Source organism: Vipera ursinii, assembly GCF_947247035.1.
Source record: "Vipera ursinii genome assembly, chromosome: 1".
Classification (NCBI taxonomy): domain Eukaryota; kingdom Metazoa; phylum Chordata; class Lepidosauria; order Squamata; family Viperidae; genus Vipera; species Vipera ursinii.
Genome location: NC_139512.1, coordinates 240,900,443 through 240,924,167, shown reverse-complemented (window position 1 = coordinate 240,924,167; position 23,725 = coordinate 240,900,443). Strand labels below are relative to the sequence as shown.

The following is a 23,725-nucleotide window of genomic DNA, read 5'->3' as shown; positions in this document are numbered from 1 at the left end:
ACTGCAACCCAAAACGCACTTATTTATCGCCGGGTGCCAGGTGGGACGTGGCCCACTGGATGGGCATGACTGTGGTGGTCATGCCAGACTGGGTGGGTGTGGCCAGAGTGGGCATGGTCACCTCAATGTTGCTTGTGGGGAGGGATGCCTGTGGGGGCCAGGCAGGTTTGGGGAAGATCCAGGGGGTCTCTGGCAGGTGGCATGGTTGGCTAGAGGTTTGTCTTGCAGGGTGAGGCAGGGTGGGTATGCCAATTGCTGCGGGGCAAGGCAAGATGAGTTAGGGGCCAGGGTAGCTACTGCCTGACACCATCACTCCCCACACACAGAGGCCAGCAAGCACATGGGGGCTAACGGTGTCCGTCAGCAGCCACAGCCTGCCGGCTCCTCAACCGGCACACTCTGGACAGCTAGCCGACAGCTGAGGAGGCAATGCAGTGGGTTGTGCCCAGGAAAAGGAGAGCATGCGAGGCCAGGAGGGACGGGACGGGGAGGGGAGGGAAACCAGCTGTGCCGGGATGCATCCGGCCACATGGGACCTCGGGCAGCTGGTTGAAGAGGGACGGTTGCCATCTCTGGGACATGACACGCGTGCCCACAAAGAGGGCTCCGAGTGCCACCTCTGGCACACGTGCCATAGGTTCGCCATCACTGCTCTAGAAGCTGCGAATGCTCCAACACTGGAAGTTTTTAAGAACAGACTGGACAGCCAGTTGTCTGAAATGGTATAGGGTTTCCTGCCTGAGCAGGGGGTTGGACTAGAAAACCTCCAAGGTCCCTTCCAACTTTATTATTATTATTATTATTATTATTATTATTATTATTATTATTATTATTGTTGTTGTTGTTGTTGTTGTTGTTGTTGTTGTTTTATTTTTGTTAAATAAAACTGCTCATTGACAATAACATGTAGAGACTTTTATTCAAATTCTTTGATCCCATTAAAAATTAACATTTATTCATTTTAAATACTATTGTAAGTAAACTTACACTGCATTTATATTTTTTCATTCACCAGCACAAATGAGCTTCCTTTGGATTTTGAAAGGAAATACAAATTCCTCTGTGTGTTCTCAATAGAAATCTCTTCAGTGACCAGAACAAATTGTGAGGGGAAAAATGTGGCCTAATATGATGCCTATTACCTGCAAAGTAAGTTTGCCAGACTTCCTGACATCTTTTTTCTCTTTCCCCTTTGCAACTGAACTGGAGAGAATGCATAGGATTACCGAGCATTCCTGCCCTGCAGAGTTTCTAAGTGTCTAGTTTCTAGCTTCTCTCCTCCTTCCCTCAAGTGACATAAGAAACTGATTCCCATAATGTCAGCTGTCCAACTAACTTCAGATAAGGGACAAAAGTCCGTAGGCTGCACAAGAGGAGCGGAAACTCCAGCAGTCTCACTGAGAAGGTGCTTGTGTATTTTTAAGATCCTTGAGAAAAACTGCAGGAATCCTTTCTACACCTCAAGAGGGGGGGGGAATGCTACTGTGAATTCTGTTCTACAGTGTGACTTTGAGGTTGAGCGATCTTGACAATATGGATTCCTGATTAAAAGTTGTACTCTAAAACCTGTGCATGACATTTGGCTTTAATTTATAACCTATATCAAACCTACATTAAACTATGCTAAACTGTATTAATCTTTAATTATGTATTAAACTTGATTGAAGGGACTTTGAGGGTAACAAATTCGTTTTAAATGTAATTCACTGGGTGGTGTTAACTGTGAATTCTATCTAATATTTAACACTGGGATCTCCTGGTTCAAAGCTGGAAGCCTTACTGATATGTGGAGATACTCTATGTATAGAGTTTGGGTGGCATGAATGCCAAACAAATTGAATTATATTGCATTTTATTTTTATGAAAACCTGCCACATACTTAAGTTTACAATGTATTGGCCAATATTTAGCCTTTAGAATACACTATATCATTACGAATATAAATTCTTATAGCAGTAAATTTCATAAATTGATTGCATTTAAGTACAATTGTAGAACCTTTTTTAAAATAAAAAAATAATCAAACATCAGTTATTTGGCACATTCTCTGTGTGAATAAAAGGACAGAAAGACAAACTACCAGACTAAATATATTATTCTTTTTCATCATTGACCTTCCTCAAAGGATGAATTTGTGATTTCTTTTTTCCTTTGTTATAAAGTGCAAACCTTTTTATTCACTACCTGAGATGCATCTATTGTGCAATCATTGAACTAATTATTTCCCATGCCTCCGTTTTCCAATCAACAAGTTACTGGTTTCTTTCGTGGCTTGAGCATAGCGCTCCAATCAGTGTGCATTTTTGTAATCATTTTGTTTATGCAAAATCTAACCTTAAAACCCCAGACTTTTTCCCTGATGTTTGATATGACGGAGACAATGTGGGAAGATTTAAGTCTGCATCCTTAGTTGTATACTTGAGTTGAACATTTCTTTTTATTTTGTCATTTTTTAAAAAGTCATTGGACTTTTCTTTAGATTGCCTCAAACCTTTCACCATAAAAGTATGCTCGTGTGTTACTGGGAAAACTGGTGGTCTTGAAATACCAACAAAAAAAGTTGAGCCAGGGGACTCCTGCTGTGATGATCCCAACCGTGAGATCTTTTTCATAATGTGATCCTTCGTAGCACTTTGTTTCAATCTTGGTAAAGGTGAGAGTTGTGGTGTTTCCGTAACCAGAAAAGCAGAACTCTTTCTTTCTTGAGCTTGCCGCTTTGGAGCTAGAAGGTTCTTGTTCATTGCTTTCAAGAGATCTTTGACTTTTGTGTTAGGAAAAAACATATGATCTTGATCTACAATTCTGTTTTCATTTGCTGATCTTGGTGTTATTCTGCACATATATGACACAGAAGACTTCTCCGTCTCATAATTCATAGCATCTCTTGGGTTATTTCTCAGAGCAGAAGGTGGCTTTTCCCATAAATACAACTTTCTTACTTCTGGCCAATCTTTAACATCTTCTTCATTTTCCCGTGGTTCATTTCCCGTGGTCTCATTGAATGGCCCACATGAATTATGTGGAGATTTAGGGAGATCAAAATAAATCAATTCTCTGCCTGCGAACGTGGAAGCTAAAGAAAACACAGAACACATGAAATCAGCTAATGCAAATTTAAAGTCTATAAACATCAAAGTAAAAATAACTGTTGATCATAGCCATGGTGGCATAGTGGTTAGAATGCAGCATTGCAGGCTAACTCTACCCACAGCCAACAGTTCGATTCTGACTGGCTCAAGGATGACTCCTTCTAATAGTTCAAAGTGTTTGATCCACTGGAAAAAAATGTTTTCCACTGAGCAAGTAGAGAATAATGTAAGCCATTGCTAAAATTGTATAAGTCACATCAAACACTGATCCATTTTCATAAATTAAAGGAAAACAATGTAGATTGCTGAAGAAATGTAAATATTCCAGAAGTTCCCATTGGTGGAATAAATATCTGGATTGAACTCAATGTTTCTAATGAACTTTTCATATTACAAAGCTGGCAAGAGTCAGAGTCATGGAAACTTATCAATCAATTCACGATTGCAAAAACAATAGCAACAACAACAAAATTCAGAATAATGCTGTTATAACCCAATGATATTTGTTTCCATTATTTTTCTTTGCTTTTATCTGTTATGAAAAACTTTAGCTTCACCTTTAGACAAATAAACAACTGCCCTTTATTGTTATCAGTACAAAGTAGTAATGAATGAAATAATGGGCTCCATGAAGGCATGAATGAAGCCACACATATCAACTGAAGTCCTGTAGAGTTCTTTCTTGGTTCTTACTTTCATTTTTGCAAGGATCCTTGTCATTAACTTCTATATGCAAGTCCCTTACACACTTTATAAACCTGATTAGGCATATCAAAATACGAATTCCAGGCATTAAAATATTTATCATTTATCATTTATTATTTTTCATCACCCAGTCAGTAAATATGTTGTCAAATAAAACATATATAATTAATTTTTTGTCCTTTGTTAGAAGTCTTATTCATTGCCACTATTATACATTTATAATATCTCAGATTATCAAAAAGAGCAGCAGATATTACCTTCTGGTAAGGTTTCTTGATTTTCAAGAATAACTGCAATGTCATCCTCCTTGGTGACATACGGTATTTTTGAGTGGACTGTGGAATGAAATGCTTTGTTGTGGTCACTTTTCCATTTTTCTGCTATAGTCATTTTTGTCTTCTGTAAAACTGGAACATCTGCATCTTGACTTATGCTTCCAGGATGTTCACAACAAGGCTTTTCTGGGTCATGTTCTTTCTGCAGAAACGTCAGGCACAGTAACATTGTTTTTGTTTTCTTTCATTCAATCATGTCTGATTTTTGGAGACTGCCTGGACAATTTCTTTTGGCAAGACTTTTTCAGAAGTGATTTGCCAATGCTTCTTTCCTAGGGCTGAGAGAAAGGGACTAGCCCAAGGTCACCTGGCGGGCTTTGTGTCCAAAGCAGGTCTAGAATTCACAGTCTCCTAAGTTTCTAACCTGATGCTTTAACCATTACACCAAATTCATTCTCAATATAAAGAGAGAAAAAAGAAGATGGAAAGTGATAAATTAATTCAGGCATCTATTTTTAATTTTATGAAAACTAGTATTGAAAGTAATAGATGTTGCTGATTGTTATTTCTAACCAAATAGGCTGGAAGTCCCCAACCTTTTGGGCACCAGGGACCAGTTCCATGGAGAGAGGTTTTTCCGTGGACCAGAGAGTGTGTGGTTTTGTGTGCTGCCTGCATCCCTCGGATGGGGCTTTGCTTGTTTGTGCAGACCAGTTGCTGGCATGCCACAGTCCTGTACTGGTCCACAGACCAGGGGTTGGGGACCCCTGGAATAGGCTACCTTTCTGTTTCCTCACAAGGTAGATTTTAGCTTACATTGGTGCACAGAAAAGTTACTAAGTTAAATAGATCTGTCAATATAACCAGGTAAATTAACTGTCCAGAGTCACTGGAAGTCAGGGCAGCTTATTATGCTAGCTTTCTTTGCCCTGGGTAGAGCTGCAAAGAAATTGAAGACTTGCCAGAAGTAGCTCAGACTGTAGAGGCAATTTAGAGAGAACTGGCAGTAGAGAAATCCAGCACAGGTACTGAATCATTTTCATTCCCAAACCAGGCACTCTCTCCTCCCCCTTTTCCTCAGAAAGAACAAAGCCCACTAACTAAAAAAGAAAAAAAGAAACAAATTGAAACAAAGAATAACTGAGCATCTAAAACAGTACAAAAACAACAGAATGAGATTGGCTTCATTGAACTTTTTTCAAAGAAACATCTAGCACACATATTAAAAGATGCCAGTACTGTAATATCAAATATAAGCATCAGTTCATAGAAAGAAACATATCAACTAATGTAGAGCACAATTGCAATTATAACTGCATACCTTGGATGCACAATCAACAAAGAAGAAAAAAGCCAAACAGTGCATCACCCAAAGGGAAGAACAGACTGGAAAATAAGACAGCTGAGGATCTTCTTTCAGAGCCCAAACAGGCTATATCTCAGATAATACATCAATCTGTGATATTGGCTCCACTGTCCCCATACAATTTCCTTCATAAGCCATCAAGGCAGCTAAAATAATCTCAATACCATTTCTCAGCTAACCCTTCCCTACCCAATGGATTTAGAATATATTGCCCAGAAACTTCTCAATCTCTTTCCCCAGAATTGGAAAAGTTGGGACTGGCTTATACTATAAAGTAGTATTTCTCAACTTTAGCAACAGTAAGATATGTGGACTTTGACTCCCAGCATGCTGGGGAATTCTGGAAGTTGGTGTCCATGCATTTTAAACCCCAAAAGTGCTTTTCAAGAGGCAACTGGACTTTCTTTATTTTTCCTTGAAGATGTTTCACTTCTCATTCAAGAAGCTTCTTCAGTTCTGACTGAATAATGGATAATGGAAGGATTTAAGTGAAGAAGCTTCTTGGATGAGAAGCAAAACATCTTCAAGGAAAAACAAAGTCCAGTTGCCTCTTGAAAAATCACTTTTGTGATAACCATGACCTGGATGATTGAGAATCTCCAAAGACATACATCTTAAGTTTCTAAGGTTGAGAATAGAGTCTCTTTTCCAGGCATATTTGATAAGATATTTCTATATCCAGAGACTAAGGCTGATTTATAATGTAGGCATATTTAAATAGATGTTTTGACATGACAGCTGTCTATTCTAGTACTAAACTTCAATGCCCATTGCTTTTATAGTAACATTTCAGCAATCTGACTAAAACCAGTAAAATATATAGTATACTGTTTGCACTTGTATGCACTTGCATATATAATATATGCATTGTGTATAGTATGTATAATATATGCACTTTTGAGTGCATTTTGTGACTTCAGGAAAGAAGAGAGACACCTAGAATTAGAAACTTTTCTGTTGAGCCCCTCTGTATTAGATATTGTTAAAACTGTGGGGGTTTTTTCCTCAACAATTGTTTCAACAATTTTGTAACATTTGGAAAAAATAGATTGTTACACTGGAGGTCGGGGTGAATATGAGATAACATAAGCATCCTAGCCAATTCAATCAAAGACTATCTCAGAATTTTATATATTTCTAGCTAAGAAATCAAAGTTTCATCTTGAGATTTTATTTATTGTCCATCAGAAAACTTGCCATGCTCTGGATCTGTAAGAACTAATTGCTTAAGCACCTGGACAGAAAGTTCTTTGGCTATGTCTATTTGCAGACTATTTCTGCAAAGCTGAACTCAATGATTTTGGATGGCATTAGACTGTCCTTTTTACAACAAATGATATAAAATGCAAGTTGCTTGGAGAAATCACAGAGTGTAATAGAACAGGCCCTGTTTTATTTGTATAATTAATGGTTCAAACTTGGCCATGGGAAAAAAAAACTTCTGGGTTGCTTATAGTCTTTTCAAAGCCAAATTTCCAGTAGATTTTTCTCATCAAACAAAATAACTCTCATGCCTAAAGCAAAACCTTTTGTGACCAGTTCCAAAGGTGCTTTGGAACTGAATGACCTGGATGACTGAGAATCTCCATAGACACTTTTGTGACCAGCTGTTTGCAGTCACGATTATAAAGAGTGAGATGTTAAACTTTAGTAAATTAAACCTTCAGGGTTTTTCTAGAGGAGAGTTTTATTGGACAAGCAGAACATAGCACAACAATTAGATGATGAGGGAGAATCGGATATCATTCCCCAGATTTAGTGTGAGAAATCACATCTTCTCAACACTCATACTACAGTTCTTTGGAACTAAGAAAAAAAGGTGGTATGCATAATTCATATACACAGGCTCAACTATCACATCTGTTAGAGATGATACTCTTGTGTAAACAGCTGGCCTTACAGATACAGAGTTTTGATTAAACTGTTCTTCCTCCTGAACCTACCTCTATGATATAAAGGTGTCACCACATTCTGGAGTGGATTTGAGAGCCACATAGGGTGACTAAACAAGTATGTTCCACTGATGGATGTTAAATTCTAATAGACAGAATATATTCACTGAAGCCATTACTCTGCATTGATCAGAACCAGATTGGTACTACAACCAGATTTGAATAACATGTTTTTAAAAGATTCAGAGAAACTAGAGCAAATTCAAGAAAATGAGGTTGATGGGGAGTGAGTTGGGGCTGGAGACTAAGACCTAGAAGTAGTTTGGTGGCACTACATAGGTTATACTTTGAGAAGGGAGGACTAATGGGGAGTATGATAACATTCTTCAAGTACATGAAAAGAAAAGGGAAACCATGTCCTATTCTTCATCATCCCAAAGTGCAGGTGGTAAAATTGTGGTCAACAGGAAGATAGATTCTACTCAAAGAGTAAGTGGAGCCAATTGTCCACAGTGATGGTGGAGATGTTAAAGCACAAAGTAGATAATCACCTATCATGAATGTTCACATTTATTTTATAATCAGCAGAATGTTGAATTCAATAGCCATTATGACTTTTTTCGATTCTATGCTTCAATGAAATGTATTTTTGAACATCTGAAACCAAGAGGCTATCACCAACATTAGTATATTGAAATATGTTTATATGCTATAGAACTTAAATATTTTAACTGTCTGAAGAGTGAACTGTCCACTGATGAAAATTATTCTGTCTGTATTGATACAAAGGGCTATGAAAGATCAGTCTAGGGTGCTATTTTTCAGTGATAACCATTTCATTAATGCAGTTCCTTGAACAATGAAGATGAATATATAAGGTTATTTCTTTCCTGACAACTTGATAATGTGAATTAACTGCTAACACATATAGCAGGAACAAATGCCAGGGAGAAAATAAATTCAGTTACAGCTTTCAGAAAAGGCTTAAAATTCAAGTAACAAAATATTTATGACAATGTAAAAAAAGTACAAATTGCAATAGATTCACAAGGGAAATGTCTACAGTTAACATTGAGAGGAGTTATAAAATGGAGAGGCCTTGAATTGATAGTCCAATAATGGAGGTGAAATCACTCGTAAATCTTATATGTCAGTTCTTGCCAAATGGACTATAGGGAACAGATCAGTAATGGTAATGATATGGACAATGGAAAGATATAGAAGACTTCAGTCCTGTACATCTAAGTTTCCACATTCATATCTGCCTCTAATGCTATCAGGGATTCTTAAATTGCCCTATATCATCCCTACTGGAACACTAAATGTGCTTCATATCATATTTTATTTTACAACCCCAACAGGAGTTTGTGGAGCTCCTATCCATGCCAGAAAATAAATGCTATGAATATGTTCAGTAAGTGTGGGAAAGGACAAGAGGGTGAGGGATGAGGAAGTACATTAGATGTCAATTTCTATTCATGTGATTTTCTTGATACAAATTCAGGAGTAGTTCAGCATAGCCTGCTGTCACACACTATTAATTGCCATTATTACTAAAGACATTATCTATCTCTAGCATTTTCCTATAATACTGCTACCTACTCTAGGCGGCTGCTTGCTTCAGATGGGCAGTTGGGATGACCTTCACACCTTGGGTGATCCTTCTGGGAATATTTACTCTCAACATTCTTCACTCAACCTTCCCAAGAACACCCCTGTATCATGACAAAATAGCATAGCAGGACTTGTGTGTGTGGGGGGGGTCTAGGACAAGGCATGGACAGCTCACCAGTGCCAAGTCACCTCTGCCAAATCACCACCGTCTAATTGCTGCAGGACAACTCAACATAGCCAATTCACCATGGGGACAACTTGCCATGGGCGGTCAGAGGGAGAGCCAGGTGGGCAAGCAAATAAGTGAGCAGAGCACAAAGCAGGGGCAGTGCCCAGGGGCTTCCCACTGGAGGGAGAGCTGGGTGAGCAGGCAAGCAAACAGGTGTGCACAGTGCAACAGTGACTGCTGGGGGCTTCCCATTTTTACACTTTGCACTTGCTGCCACTGTCTCCACCCCAAACTCAAGGCTGTTCAGAGTTTGGGCCATTGGGTGGCAACAGTGCTGGGCAGGGTGGTGGGTAGGGAGGCAGCTGCAGCCAGATGGCATCTCATTTTCACACACCCTTACTGCTGCCCCCATGCTGAGCTCCAGGCCATTTTGAATTCAGGCCATTTGGTGGTGGCGGCGGTGATGTTCAGGCCATTCAGTGGTGATAGTAGGTGGGGCAGGTGGCAGGGAGCTGGTGACGGCCAGGCATGTCCCATTTTCACACCCCCACCACTGCCACTGTGCTACCCTCCTGCTGAACTACCACCATCACTGCTGAACATCCTGAACTCTGAGCTCGGTGACCATAGCACTGGCAATGGGGGGGGTGGTGTATGAAAATATGAAGTCTTGGCAGCTTCCAGCGCTGCTCTGAGTTCTGCCCATTTGCTAGCTCACCTGCCCAGCTCTCTCTCCAGCCACCTGCAGTGAATTGTCTCTGCGGCAAATTAACTGTGTTGAGTTGTCTTGCAGTGACTTGGCAGTGGTGACTTGGCAAAAATGACTCGGTGGTGGTGACCTGGCAGTAATGAGCTAGTGTCTGTTACAGCTGTCATACAATAGTTTCTCAGTTGTGTAGTGGTTATAAAATTTACCCTAAGTTGTTGGGGATTTAAGTCATATGTTATGCTTAGGAATTTGAAAAACATAATAGACAAAAGTAATAGGAATGATATCCATAATGCTACCAAGTAAATTATGTAAACATATCCGTAAAACTTCCAAGTATTGAATATGACTTGAAGGAGACTTTGGCATTTATTTCATTACCCTTAAGTAACAAGTGCTTAAGCTTTCTATGTATAAATATGGTAGCTATTCTGCTTATCATGAGGCAGTATATTTGGAGTTTTTGTAAAAACAAAATGGAGATTATCAATATTTTACTATAAATGCTGCCACAGAAAAAAACATTTTAAATTCATGTTTGTACAAATAGGCCTGTTTTGCTCTTGTTTTACTAACAGCTGGTCTTTCTGAAGATGGGGTGAGAGTAGAATAATTAAAGAAAACACCCAAGAATAATCTATTCAAACCTTCTTCAAACTTGTGTTTTTTTTAGAGATATTAGGACCCTATTTCCCATAATCTAGAAATGCCACTCTCCGAATACTAGGGACATTATAAGTAGCCAAGCTTGTTTGGAAGTTCAGTCACTGGATTAAAATATACCAAGGCTATAGACTAAATCATCCTGGAAGAAGCCACTGATGACCCCCTTTGTTGCCAAAATATCTGCACATCTGTAATTATAGTTATGTAGCCATGTAGTGGTCTTGAATTTCTAAAGACTGTATCACTCTATTTTCCCTTAGGGAAAAGAACTTTTGAGCCATGTCCATCTCACAGATAATCTGGACAAGTTTGTACATTAATCACATGGCTTGACCTTACACATGTGTATATGAAAAGAAGCAAATCCCTTGTCAGATATCACCTTAACAACAGATTGACCTGCTGCACTTATTAGAATTACAGGTTCTCCAGATGATCAGGCATGCTAGCCCTACATTTAATAACAGTTCAATTATTTATATAAATAATAAATTAGGTAAGATATGGTATATGCTATGCTATATGCTATAATATTATAATATAATAATATTTAATATATTATGTAATACAAAATATATTATATAAATAATTAAACAGACTGTAGCCAAAATATAAGCAGAATGTGCTCCTTAATTGATTTAAAGATGCCATAAAGTCATAACTTACCTTTTCAGTCCTGGGTTCTCTCTGATATCTAATTAATTTCTTCAGCAACAAGTAATATGTAGCCATGATGGAAGATGGTTTGTTTTTAATCAAGACAGTCACAACATCTGAAAGGTTGAACTCCATTATTTCTGTCATGTAACTCAAAACAACAGGATTCAGTTCACTGGGGTGAGGCCTGAAAAGAAGAGGCTAAGTGATAAGCAAACCTGTTTGGCTCTGATTGCCACAATAAACTGAGCTATATTCTTCTATACCAGAGAAAAATGTGGTATTTTGTGATTCTGTTCAAAATTCAGTCTGAAAAATGTTCCCTGAGTTCACCAGCTTTTCCAGCCTGTTTTCCCCCCAGATACACAATTTGTTCTAAATTTATCTGATGTCCTGGGGCAAACTCTCACAACAATAACACAAGGATTCACCGAGGGCTTTGGGGTGAAATCTCCCTTAGTCTCTAGAACTTAGAACATCTTGATACGAGCTTGTGAATGCCTACAGTGGATGTTTAGCAGTGTGGAAATATGTTTCATGACTCATTGTCATAACAGAGTCTGCTAAATGAGCTGTTAATGTCAGTCCCGTTAGATAGACAAGGCCAGGAAATTAATTCCACATGAAGACTAAAACTATTTTTATTGAGACTGGTTAGAATAACAGAGACTTGCAATTTTGATTGTGCTATCCCTTCCCTTCTTTTTATTCTTCAGTAAATTAGGGAAGTATCTGACTGAGCTGCTGCTAAATATTCTCTCATTATTCTGGACTTTAAAAATATTTCATTCCATTTCACCTAGGAAGCAGTTCTTGCATATTTTTATCAAGGTTATCATCCTTATTCTCAAATGAAATCCCAAATAGTTTCTACTTTTATTTCTAAGAAGGGGTTTTTATCAGACTTAGACTATATTTTGTATTACAGCTATTAAAGCAGAGTACTCCTGCCTTTGCACACATCGTTTAATCCCTGTTATCTCCAATATATGATGCTACAGAATAGGCAGGAAATTTTACATTGACTTCAAACGCAAGGACATCTATGGGAAATGACCCATAGGCTATTCCTTTGTGCTAAAGAGAACAAAAACATTGGCTTTTTAGAATTCTAGCCTCCAAATAGGTGGGATAAGAAGAGCTAAATGATTTGAGCAAAAACAGAAAGAAATTTTCCAGCTCCATCTTGTCTTGAGATTTGGAGAGAGGCAGATTAAGGCAGATGTGAGGGGAAGAACTGAGGAGGAGAGCAACAGCAATAGCATTTATGCTTATATATTGCTCGATAGCACCTTACAGTACTTATCTGGGCAATTTGCAATGTAGAAGCATTGTTTGTATATTGCTGACAACAATCTGGGTCCTCACTTTACTGACCCTGAAAGGATGGAAGGCTGAGGCAACCTTGACCCCGCCCCCCTGTCAGGACTGAATTGCTGGCTGTGGTTAGAGTTTGCTTGCAATACCGCACTTTAACCACTGCACCAACAGGGCTTTGAGATGTGAGAAAAGAGGACCAATTTTCTAATTGTTTCTCAGAGGAACAGACAGCAGTGCCAGAAGGAGATGGCTTAAAACAGCACCCAGGGACATTGGTCTTCTCAGATAAAGGAAAGTAGAATTCTGGATAGTGGGTCTATGCTCTATTAATTCAAGAATGGGGAACCAAAGGTGTGTCAAACTGGCCACGTCACGTGATGCATTGCGACGTATAGCAACTTTTTTTGCATTGCCAGAGCTGGTGTGGGCACAGCCTCTGCATGATGCAACCGGCCTGTAGGCCGGCAGATTGACACCCCTGGTCTAGACAATAGAGATGAGAAGGAACTCAAATGGGGACATGTCAGCCCAAGGGTGATCCAAATATATGGTTGAAGTGCTCCTGAGTCTCTAATAAATAACTGGAAATCTGAAAAAAAAACCAGAGTTTAACTCTTTATTAGAGTTTAGAGTATGTGTTAAATCACTGATCAGTAAGTTAAGATCTTTTCATCAGGATGCTCTGCTTTACTTTCTGGGGGCTGAATTTGCTTGATTCTGGCAATTGTTCCTAGTAATGTTTGTATCTTTGTGTAGAGTTTAAAGTTTTCCATCATCCCAAGTTTTTTGAGCCTTAGTTCTCATCTATCTATAACTGTGTCCCAGTCTCCACATAGTGTTGTAAGGGGGGAGAATGATGTTTGAAGAACTGTTTATGATCTTATGAGAGCCAAATGTCTTATTTCACCTAGTTGTAATTATTCTGGAGAAGTTTCATTCCTTCTTAAATTGATTTTTTAAAATCATAGATTGTATTTCTGCTTTGTTTCTTCAAAAGGAGTTATAATTGCTGTTCTTTGGCTGTACCCCCCAAAGCAACTAGAACTGGGGTAATGGGTTTTTTGGATGCTTATTATTTGCTTCTCTTATGATTCTGGTTTTTATTATGTACAGTGCTTGGAGTTATTTGAAATTAGATATTCTTTTCAATCTAAATAAATGAACAAATAAAATTATGCCCAGGGCTGTAAAAGGCTCATCTCTTTCACAAGTTGTCCTTAAAAGTGAGGAATCAGGGCAAGGCATTGCCTTCCTTCAGGAAAATGAATGATGACAACGGTAAATACTACACAGCCCATAAACAGAATGCTACAAGCATGATGGGATGATGGGACCTGAAAGGCATAATCAGAAGGGTCAAAGCCATTCTCACCACATAGGCAAAGAGACCTTCCAAGCAAATTCATTACTGTTGAAAAAGAAGAAATAAAGGATGATAAACTTGCCATGAATTACCTATTTTTATATATGAACACATTTGGTGGTTTGCTGATATTATCATTTAACCATTTGTCTTCCATTGCCTCTTTAACAGTAGGCCGCTTTGAGGGATCCGGTTCAAGCAAAGCGTGCATAAAATGAACAGCTTCTGTGGAGGAATTTTTTTAAAAAAGTGTTATTATAACAAATTAATTGGGTGGAATTGCTTTTTTGAAACACCCTGCAGAGTCCACAAACAACAATAGGGAGAATTAAAGAAGCGCTATTCCTGACAACATCATAATGGAAGAAAAAGTTATGAAAGTCAACATTTCTGACACCGGAGAAATCATTGCTGAATTTAAATTTCTGAGGGACAAGCTATTCACTTCCAGCAATGATATTCTTTTAATAGACCTATTCTTGTAATTGGCTTACATACTCATACAAAATGTACTTTATTATTAATATCCTTTTGTCTACTCATCTTTCCAGAAATCCCAGGGCCAATCTTCAAAATTAGCATGGAGAAATGATCCAGGTCAAATGCTGAGGAGTCATAGCATTTTATTCTTCCCTTTAAACCTAGGCAAGAAGCCAACACTACTTTAAAACGTTAATATTTTAGAAAAGGAAAGGAAAAGAATGGACTGCATTCAAATCTATTTTCCTAGACTTGGGGCCACTTCCATTTAAACCATTTGATTATTTTGCCATTTATTGATTTGTGATGTATAGGATGAATTTAGGATAATGGTGAATATAAGCCAATCCAGAAGAGATACAGTACATCAGCTGTTTCAGCTGGAGAAACTGGATTATCAGGGTCATCTAGTGCTTCCTATATTGTCCTTGCACTGCAAAGACCAGCAGAAGCCATGTTCAAATCACACAAGACTACGGTGACTTTGAGTTCATCACTCTATGTCAGCCAGGTTGAATTGTTGTTGTGTAGAAAAAAATAATCTGTGTAGGTTATTTAGAGTTCTCAGAGAAAGGACAGGATAGAAAGTCAATCAGTCATTCGGTCATTGTCCTGAAAAAGGGCTGTGCATAAATGGCTGTTCTTGTTCTGTTACACAGAAATTGCAACAATATACTGTAAACCTGTTTTAATTTGGGTCTTCCAGGTGTGTTTGGATTACAACTTCCAGGATTCTCAACCAGCCTGGCTAATAGCCATGCTGACTATAATCTAAAACAGCAGACTTTATATGTGTCATGTTTTATATTAAATATAAAATAAACTATCCCTTACCAGAGGAAATGTTGGGAGAGATAGGATTCATTTCTCCATTGACCATCTTAAGATGAAGCTGGTTGATGTTAAATGGCTCCACAGTGAAAGGCAGAGTGCCAGTTAACATGGCAAATGTGCTGATTCCTCTGTCCAGGGAGAAGACAACACAGAACGGCTGTAAAGATGGCTCAATTCATTGCCCCCTCCCTTTGTGTATCAAATCTGTTTATCACTGGGACTTGCTATACCAAGCAAAAATGGGCGAGTTATTTCGTACAAAAAAGCAATGATGTATATTCCTGTTTTTATACACTGTAGCTATTTAGTACACAATAGAACAAGAAAAGCCAAACGAAAATCTAGAAAAGACAGTTTTCTCTCTTCTCCATTCCTTCATGAAAAAATAATAATAAAACCTTGTTTATGATGTTGGGTATTAACCCTTCCAGGATATTCCTCTTTTTTGATTCAGTGTCTGTAGCATAGTCTTGTAGAAGTTCTGAATAAATTATACATTTTATCAACTTCAGTTTTCATAACATTGTTTAGTATTTCTTACAATCTCATTTCTACAGTAGTATTTGAAGTCTATAAATTTTTGAAATGAATTCATGATCCCATTGTTGGCAAGGATTATCAAGATCTCTTTAGATCCCCAGGGGAAAGACACTGGCAGCTTACTGATTAACCCCTCTCTTTTAATAAAAACAACTGATAGGAAAGGTTTTTATGTAGTCAGAGTTTGGCCTATTTTATAGCAAGATATTGGAGTAGCATGCTTATTTTCCTTGTATTTTATATCCTAGCATCTCACATTGGGTAAATGTGACTTTTACGTGAGAAAACTGTTCCCATTATGTATAGTTATCCACTGACACCATAGAGTACTTTGTCTTCCTAAAAGTTCTGTAGAAGATATAGAAACATTCATAATCTACTTACATGGACCAGGCATCCACTTTTGGCCCATATTGCTTATGAGCTAAGAGTTCTGGAGCTGCATAAGCTGGACTCCCACACTGAGTTGTTAATAATTCTTGGGAAAGGCCCTGAAACTTTACGATATTGCTCAGTCCAAAATCTGAAGAAACAAACAGGTAAAAAAAAACATTCCATTTTTAAGAATCTGCATGACACATTCTAGCAGCTTTAATCATACAGAAAATTGATTTAAACGATGTCCTAACACAGGGTTTACCAAATTGTGAGCTGTACCTCGCTTGGGAAAATGCAGACAGAATCCAGAGGAAGTGTGAAAAACTTTTTAGTCACATTATTACAATAAATCCCCCTTTCCCAAAGTTTCGTTGTATTGTTCTCATTCATTCATTCATTCATTTTGTGTTCATCTGAGTGTTTAAATTTTTAGAGAGGTATGGATATTCAGATTACACTAAAGGGAGGCTTGATGGCAAAAGGTTTAGCAACTCCTGTTCTAAAAGAATATGCTACATTAATGTATAAGCAATTTTTTAACGTACTACTATACTTTTTGCAAGATGAGCAGTTATATAAGTTTAATACTTTTTTTAAAAATGAACACTAAGGTCTGTCAGTCTATGTCTGTACATGGCTTAAATTCTCATGTCAACAATCCTTACTTTAGCCCAGCTCACATATGGGTGGTAGTACCAGAGGAACAAAGGGACACAGTCATCACAGAATTACATGAGGGCCACCCAGGGATTGTTCGCATGAAAGCTCTTGCCAGAAGCCATTTATGGTGGCCAGGGCTAGACAAGGCAATTGAGGACAGGGTAGCAGGGTGTTACCAGTGCCAGAAGTCTCGACCGGAACAGACACACAACCCAGTACACAGGTGGGAGGTGGCTCGCAACCCTTGGTCCCGCATACACATAAATTTTGCGGGGCCCTTCCAAGGCCAGACCTTCTTAGTAGTGGTAGATAGTTACTCCCGGTGGTTGGAGGTAGTGCCTGTAAAAAGTATGTAGGTGGCCTATGAACCCTGGCAGGGTATCTCCCGGGTGCACCAACTGCCCTGTTGCTCGCTTCCCTGTCCGGCCTTGCAGCCTGTTGAGGGACTGTTGCTGGCCGAGATTCTGCTGGTTGTTGTGTTACTATAAGGGCCGTTGATTGTGGTGCGGTGGTCCCCTGAGGTGGTGGTTCAGACCCTCTTGGTTGTGTCCCTGGGGCCCCGCCTGTTGGTGAGATGACCCGCCAATCAAGTCTATTCTTATTGTGTTTTAACTTATTGTAAGAGTTGTGGGCATTCTGTTTAATCTCTTTTAATTTTTGTATTTTGTCTTTTAACATGCATTGCCCTGTTCACCGCCCTGAGTCCTTCGGGAGAAGGGCGGTATACAAATAAAATTAATAATAATAATAATAATAATAATAATAATAATAATAATAATAATAATAATAATAATAATAATAATATTCATTTTATTTAATGTCTATTCCAGTCGGTAGAAAAGCAAGAAAACATCCCTACAATACTCATAGTAAAGCATTCAAATTGTTTTTAAGTAGAACAGAATTATATAATTTGGAAGCAGCCATTGCGGTGCTGGTATTTCTTCCTAATGATAACATCAATATGGAGATATATCTGAGCCAATTTATTATGACTGGCACCTAACTTTAAGAAGAGGTTAATAGATTATCACAACCAAAATGCATTATAGATAATGTTATGAATAGTGAATACTGAATGTTGGGGTCAAATTATTCTATGGTAATATATCTCATCACACTACATAACTTTTAAATGTTACACTTCCCTTGCAATGCTCTTCCATTAAGATTTACACATCATATGTCATTTCTGCTTCTTTGTATTGTCCCTACAACACTGCTACAAGGGACGTTAATTTGAATCCAGTGCCATTCAATCTAGGCATACTAAGTGGGCATTTGAACCAGAATCTTCTCAGTCCTACTCTAACCAGAACATCTAAAATTATCATTTCAAGAAATAAATCCTATGTAATCACAAGATATCTAAGGAATTATTTTACTGAAGCAGATTTATACAATGTCAGACCATTGTATTATCTATTTAAATTACTGGACTGAATTGTACTTGACCCTTTTGTATGGAAACATGTTCTGCCTTTCATTTATGATTCTTCCTCTAAAACAGTGCTGTACAACTTGTTTGGGATAACAGCAACACTTGACTTTGATGGAAGACTGAGGGGTACACACTCCAAAACGTTTCTGGACCTTCAGATATTTAATGATTTCCCGATTTGCTCATTAGGCCCTTTGTGCCTGCTACTAAACCATTGGTGGAAATCAGTGGTGGGATTCTAATATGTGAACAACCGGTTCTCTGTGTGGATGCCGCTTCCAGAAGTCCATTCTGGGCCTGGGCAACAAAAAATTAGCTACCGGTTCTGCCGAAGTGGTGTGAACTGGCTGAATCCCACCACTGGTGGAAATAGATATGTGGCCCTGAGATCTCTCTTGTTTGTAAGATTTGTATCATCAGTGGTACCCTATGGAGGTTTACACAACACTCGGTTGGAGGCGGCATAGAATATGCGTTCAGAATAACTCATATAATGCGTTAACATGATGGCCTGATTCATGCAAGATGCTTGGGCAATAGCTGGGTTCGCACTATGTATTGAGTTGCAAGCTCCCCGAGATTGTTTTTTGTTGTTTTTTTTTAGCCCATCTAGTATATTGTGTGTGCTTAACCAGGGTGCATGAACATAGAAGAGGCTTTGTAGCTGTGTGCTATATTAATTTTTGTGGTTGCTTGATTTTAGGCATTCTCATTAAGCACAATTTCAAATAGTGAGGGTAAAAAAACCTGCACCAATTTCAGGAAATTCATGATTTTAACTGCAGCTGTTATAGCCCAGGAAAGGGCTTAAAGACATTACAGCAGTATTTTTCCTGCATCAATGCCTATTAAATGTTCAGGTGAAGAACAATGGCCCCAAGGCATCACACATCATCAGTGTGAGCTTTCTCAGATCGTGCTGGTGATGACACTTTAAAAGGAAACTTATGTCAGCATTTCACTCTCCAAAACACATGCAAAACTGAGGGAAAGTACTGTGATATATAAAGCAATAAACTTTTTTTTTCTTCCTAACAAAAGTGTGGCAGGAAGAAGAGAAAAATGGCAAAAAAACAAGAATGAGCGGTATGGCCCTTATGTACTTTTATCTTTCCAGCACATCCAACATTTTGAAAAAGAAGTTTTAGCACAGCATATAGAGAATTTCTGCAGATGTTGTTCGCCATATTTGAGGGAAATGTTTTTTTACCTTGAATTGCAGCCCAAACTCCTCAGTTAATATGAATGAGCCTCTATGACAGATCTTCTCTGCCAGGAGTGGTGTGTAAGAGGTAGGAAGGAATCAAGGAATAACAGGAAAGGAGTGATCTTTCACTTGCAACAACAGTATGATGCAGTGCATCAACTTGCACCAAGAGTTAGGGCTTAAAACAGGGGTCTTCAAACTTGGGCCTTTTATGACTCATGGACTTCAACTCCCAGAATTCCTCAACCAGACACACTGGCTGAGGAATTCTGAGAGTTGAAGTCCATGAGTCATAAAAGGGTCAAGTTTGAAGACCCCTGTTTTTTTTTTTTAAAAAACCCACTCAGGAGTCCACAAAACCTTCCAAATGCTCCAATTAACTGATGACATAAATCTATATATTACAAATACTTTACAGGGCCTACTGCTGAAGAATGATTAATAAGAGCTTCATATCTACCTACCAACAATTTTAATGCTATTGTTTTCATCCAGAAGAAAATTTTCTATCTTCAGATCTCTAAAAAAGGGAAAACTGAAAGTAAACACACTGTCTTGAAATGTAAGATTAGCATTGCATATATTAATAACTGAGGCTTTTCATACCTGCTTAATGTTATTAGTAGGAACCAGTACTTTTTTTGTCATAGAATGCACTGGAACAGAGTTCCGGCACCTTTTTTCGATGGATTTTCCAAATTTTAAAAGTAACTTTTGAAAATTTGATGTTTGGTCCACGTGCGCTTGAATTGCCCTGTTGAGCATAACAGGCCAGTGGCAAAATCATTAAAACAGTGCATGCGGGCTGCATGTGTGTCAAGTCCGATGCATGCGTACTTCGTCTGCGCTAGTTGTGATGGCACTGCTCGGCTTGTGGCACTGCTCAGCTTGTTATTGGTCATGTGGTGCGCTGAGTGCTTACTGCGGACGGCGACCATTATGTTTCGTTACACAACTGACGTGTATGGGTATGTGTGTACAGTGATTGACTACGTGTGAAAGGTAAATAATTTCTTTATTTTAAAAAGCCATTGGTGAATTGAAAACCTTTTTAAAAATTTTAGTGTAAAATTTTCTACGAACATTTGCCTCAAATACAAATTACAATAAATTAAATTTATGTTAAGAACGGAATATATATATTTTTAAATAAAAGATTAACAAGATGCGAGTTCCGGCACCTTTTTTCTTACAAAAAAAGCACTGGTAGGAACATAGTTGATGGGTCCTTAGAAATTTATTGAATCACACACATACAAACACACTTACATCACACATATGGCCTTTATATCTGCTTGAGTTCTGGAAGCAAAAGTCTCTTCTCGTGGATCTCACAACAGCAACCAGGAGACACGTTCAGCTAAAAAAATAACAATTGGCCCAAAGTGCTCTGCTGAACTCTATTGTTAAAGAAAGAGCTTTATGGACAAGTATCTTGGAGACACAATCTACTTTACTAGTCTCTTTCTCTTTTAATCTGGAAAAAAATATTTCAGTTTCCCCCTCTGATTTATTTAATATTTTAATATGAGCCAAAAATTCTGCTTCAAAAGTATGTATAATATTCATTATTCTTTATAATATTTCAAAAATATTCAAAAGGGACAGTTCAAGCATATATATTTTTTCCATCTGACGAACTTACTGCTTGGATGCTGCTTTTCATAAGACAATGTGGCAATGTGTATGTTTGCCAGCAATGTACAGGTAGTCCTCAACTTACAACAGTTCATTTAGTGACCATTCAAAGTTTCAATGGCGCTGGGGGAAATAAAAGACTTATGACCATTTTTCACATTTGCGACTGTTGCAGCATCCCCCATGGTCCCGTGATCAAAATTTGGATGCTTGGCAACTGGTTCATATTTTTGACGGGTGCCGTGTCCCGGGTCATGCAATCAAGTCATGGCATGTCCTTTTGTGACCTACGAACAAGCAAGGTCAATGGGGGAAGCCAGATTCACTTAACAACCGTGTTACTAATTTAACAACTGCACTGATTCACTTAACGACAGTGGCAGGAAAGGTCGTAAAATCGGGCAAAATTCACTTAACAAATGTTTCTCTTAGCCAGAGAAATTTTGGGCTCAATTGTGGCTGTAAGGTGAGGACTACCTGCACCTGAAACCACCAATTTATAAAATACGTTCTCATCCCACCCATACTTCAAAAAGAAACAGTACTGTCTACCTGTGGACAATGCCGTGATGATGCAGATGGTCTACAGCAGCCATGATGTGCCTCGTATATTCTTTTACTTCTTCTTCATCTAGCCTCTTTTTCTCACATATTCTGTCCATGAGGTCTCCCCCAAGGCACAGCTCCATCACCATGTAATACGAGTTCTCCGTCTCCAACGTTTCATACAGCTGAACGATGTTAGGATGCATAATCATCTGGTGTAGCCGAGACTCCCGCTTCATATTTTTTAAAACATATGAGTCTTGCTTTGCCTTTTTCTTGTCAATAACTTTTATGGCTACCTAAATCACAGAAATGAACTAATCCTTCATGATGCAGGTAATTCCCACTGTAATTTGGCAAAAGCCACCCCATTTCACCCCATATAAATAAACAAGCTCAGCAATAGTTGATTATTACTATGGATGGCATTCAGATTTTAAATCCAGACTACTAAAAGAAAAATGCATCATTCTCAAGACCAGCAAAGTAATCAGGCCTTTGTTTGCACTTATATCCAGTTCTGTGGTAATGTTTGAGGCATAACTGTTTTAGCAAATATCTTTCTAGGTTCATGTTCATATAACATTTTGTACATTTCCTATAGATAACTTGAGTGCAGACATTTCCATGGGGGACTGAACAAGTCTGCTATTACTGCACTCACAGATGACCTAAAGTATCTTGAAATGCTCAAGGTATACTCAGATATCAGCAGAATCACCCAATTGGGGGAAACTCACAGTGGAGTCAAACCTACAGAGCATATATTGTATGAAATATATCCTTATCTTCCAAAGCTGTTTAAGAACTTAAGAAAAGTCAGCGCAATACTTTTATACCTGTCACCTGAGTACTGTTACCGTAAATGAGTAAAGCTATGAACAAACAAGAAAAGAGAAGAGAATTCATGAATTATCACATGCTATTGTGAGATGAATGCAATTGCCAATCAGGCTCATGTAACCAGGCTCGGATTACCTTCTCCCCAGTGGGAATGTGCAGTCCCTCCATCACTTTGGCAAAAGAACCTTTGTTGATCACTTTGCCCACTAGGTAGTTTCCGACTTGTTTAGTGTGTGGGAAAGTCTTCCTAGGCTCTTCTTGAGAGAGTTTCCTGAAACAATCAGGTATCTGTAGGTCTTTACGGTTTTTCTCCACACCTGATAAGAATTTTTTTTGATTTGCAGGACTGATGATGGTGCTGTCATCTGGAGTCTCTTTGATTGCTGCAGGCATCTTCAAAGGTCGGATTGGGTTTACAGCCCTGCTTCCCAGCAACGCAACTTGCCAAAGACAGTTCAGTCAGAAGACACAAGATCTTCCAGTTCTGCTTATGGTGAAACAGCCCTACAAATTCTATTGGTCATACAGAATTTAATTGTGCTCCCCTGGAGGCTATGTTTTCATTACTGATCTCTACCTGCAGGTATGGAGGTCCACTCAAGCAGAACCAAGCTGGAGATAATTAACCTAACTTGATACAAGATGTCAATTAATGCCCCAGAACTGACAGCTCCAATGTCACATAATAATTTCATGAAATAAACCACTCCCATTTACAGAGGCCCACGTTAGCTAACCACCAATCAACTAAATTAGACTACGGCTCTTTCCCCCTGTATTTTCAGAGACAACAGCCACAGTGTTTACTATGTAATGGCATCAGTGCAGCTCAGGTTAATCAGAGGTTTATTTACACAGAAAGTGGTGGCAAGCATGTTCAAATGACTTACTTAAACTTGTGTTCTCAGATTCCTTCCAAATTCTTTGGGCTGGAGTACAGTTTCATCTTGCACAAGGTGAGAATTGTACATTGACCTTAGTCTTCTCTGGGATCAGGGACAGGGAAAAACGTTGGTTCATTGAGTTGTGTCATGGTGAGCTTGAATGAGGAAACAAACAGTGAGCAGCTTGCTCTGGAATTATCTCATGAACCATTGCTTGAAGATCTGCAGTCAGCCTAGGTGGGCCTGTCTAGCAACCATCAGGAGCAGTTGCCATTGGTCTCCAAAGATGAGATGCCACTTCCACCCAGTTCAAGGGTTTACCACATGGAGAAGAGAGCACAAGCATTCTACAAGATGCCTCACAAAAAAGGAAATGGAGCCTCCAGTGATGAGCAACACTGATACTGGCCCTAAGGCAGCAAACTAACTATCTCCATTCAAAACAAGGG

General features: G+C 38.6%; 2 protein-coding genes across 2 annotated transcripts in view; both read right to left on the bottom strand.

Annotated features, from left to right (window-relative positions):
• Positions 1-23,725, bottom strand: part of MRAP2 (melanocortin 2 receptor accessory protein 2) — a gene marked incomplete at its 5' end in the record, with an annotated part of 869,028 nt that overhangs the window by 403,000 nt on the left and 442,303 nt on the right. The window lies entirely within an intron of this gene.
• Positions 9,650-22,785, bottom strand: LOC310646574 (hormonally up-regulated neu tumor-associated kinase homolog A-like; the record flags this gene model as incomplete). The annotated part of the gene is made up of 8 exons (XM_083373143.1): positions 9,650-9,742; positions 11,152-11,329; positions 13,918-14,050; positions 15,140-15,267; positions 16,064-16,202; positions 19,830-19,885; positions 21,556-21,848; positions 22,528-22,785. The coding sequence occupies 8 exons, from the start codon at positions 22,783-22,785 to the stop codon at positions 9,650-9,652; spliced, it is 1,278 nt and encodes a 425-aa protein (XP_083229269.1).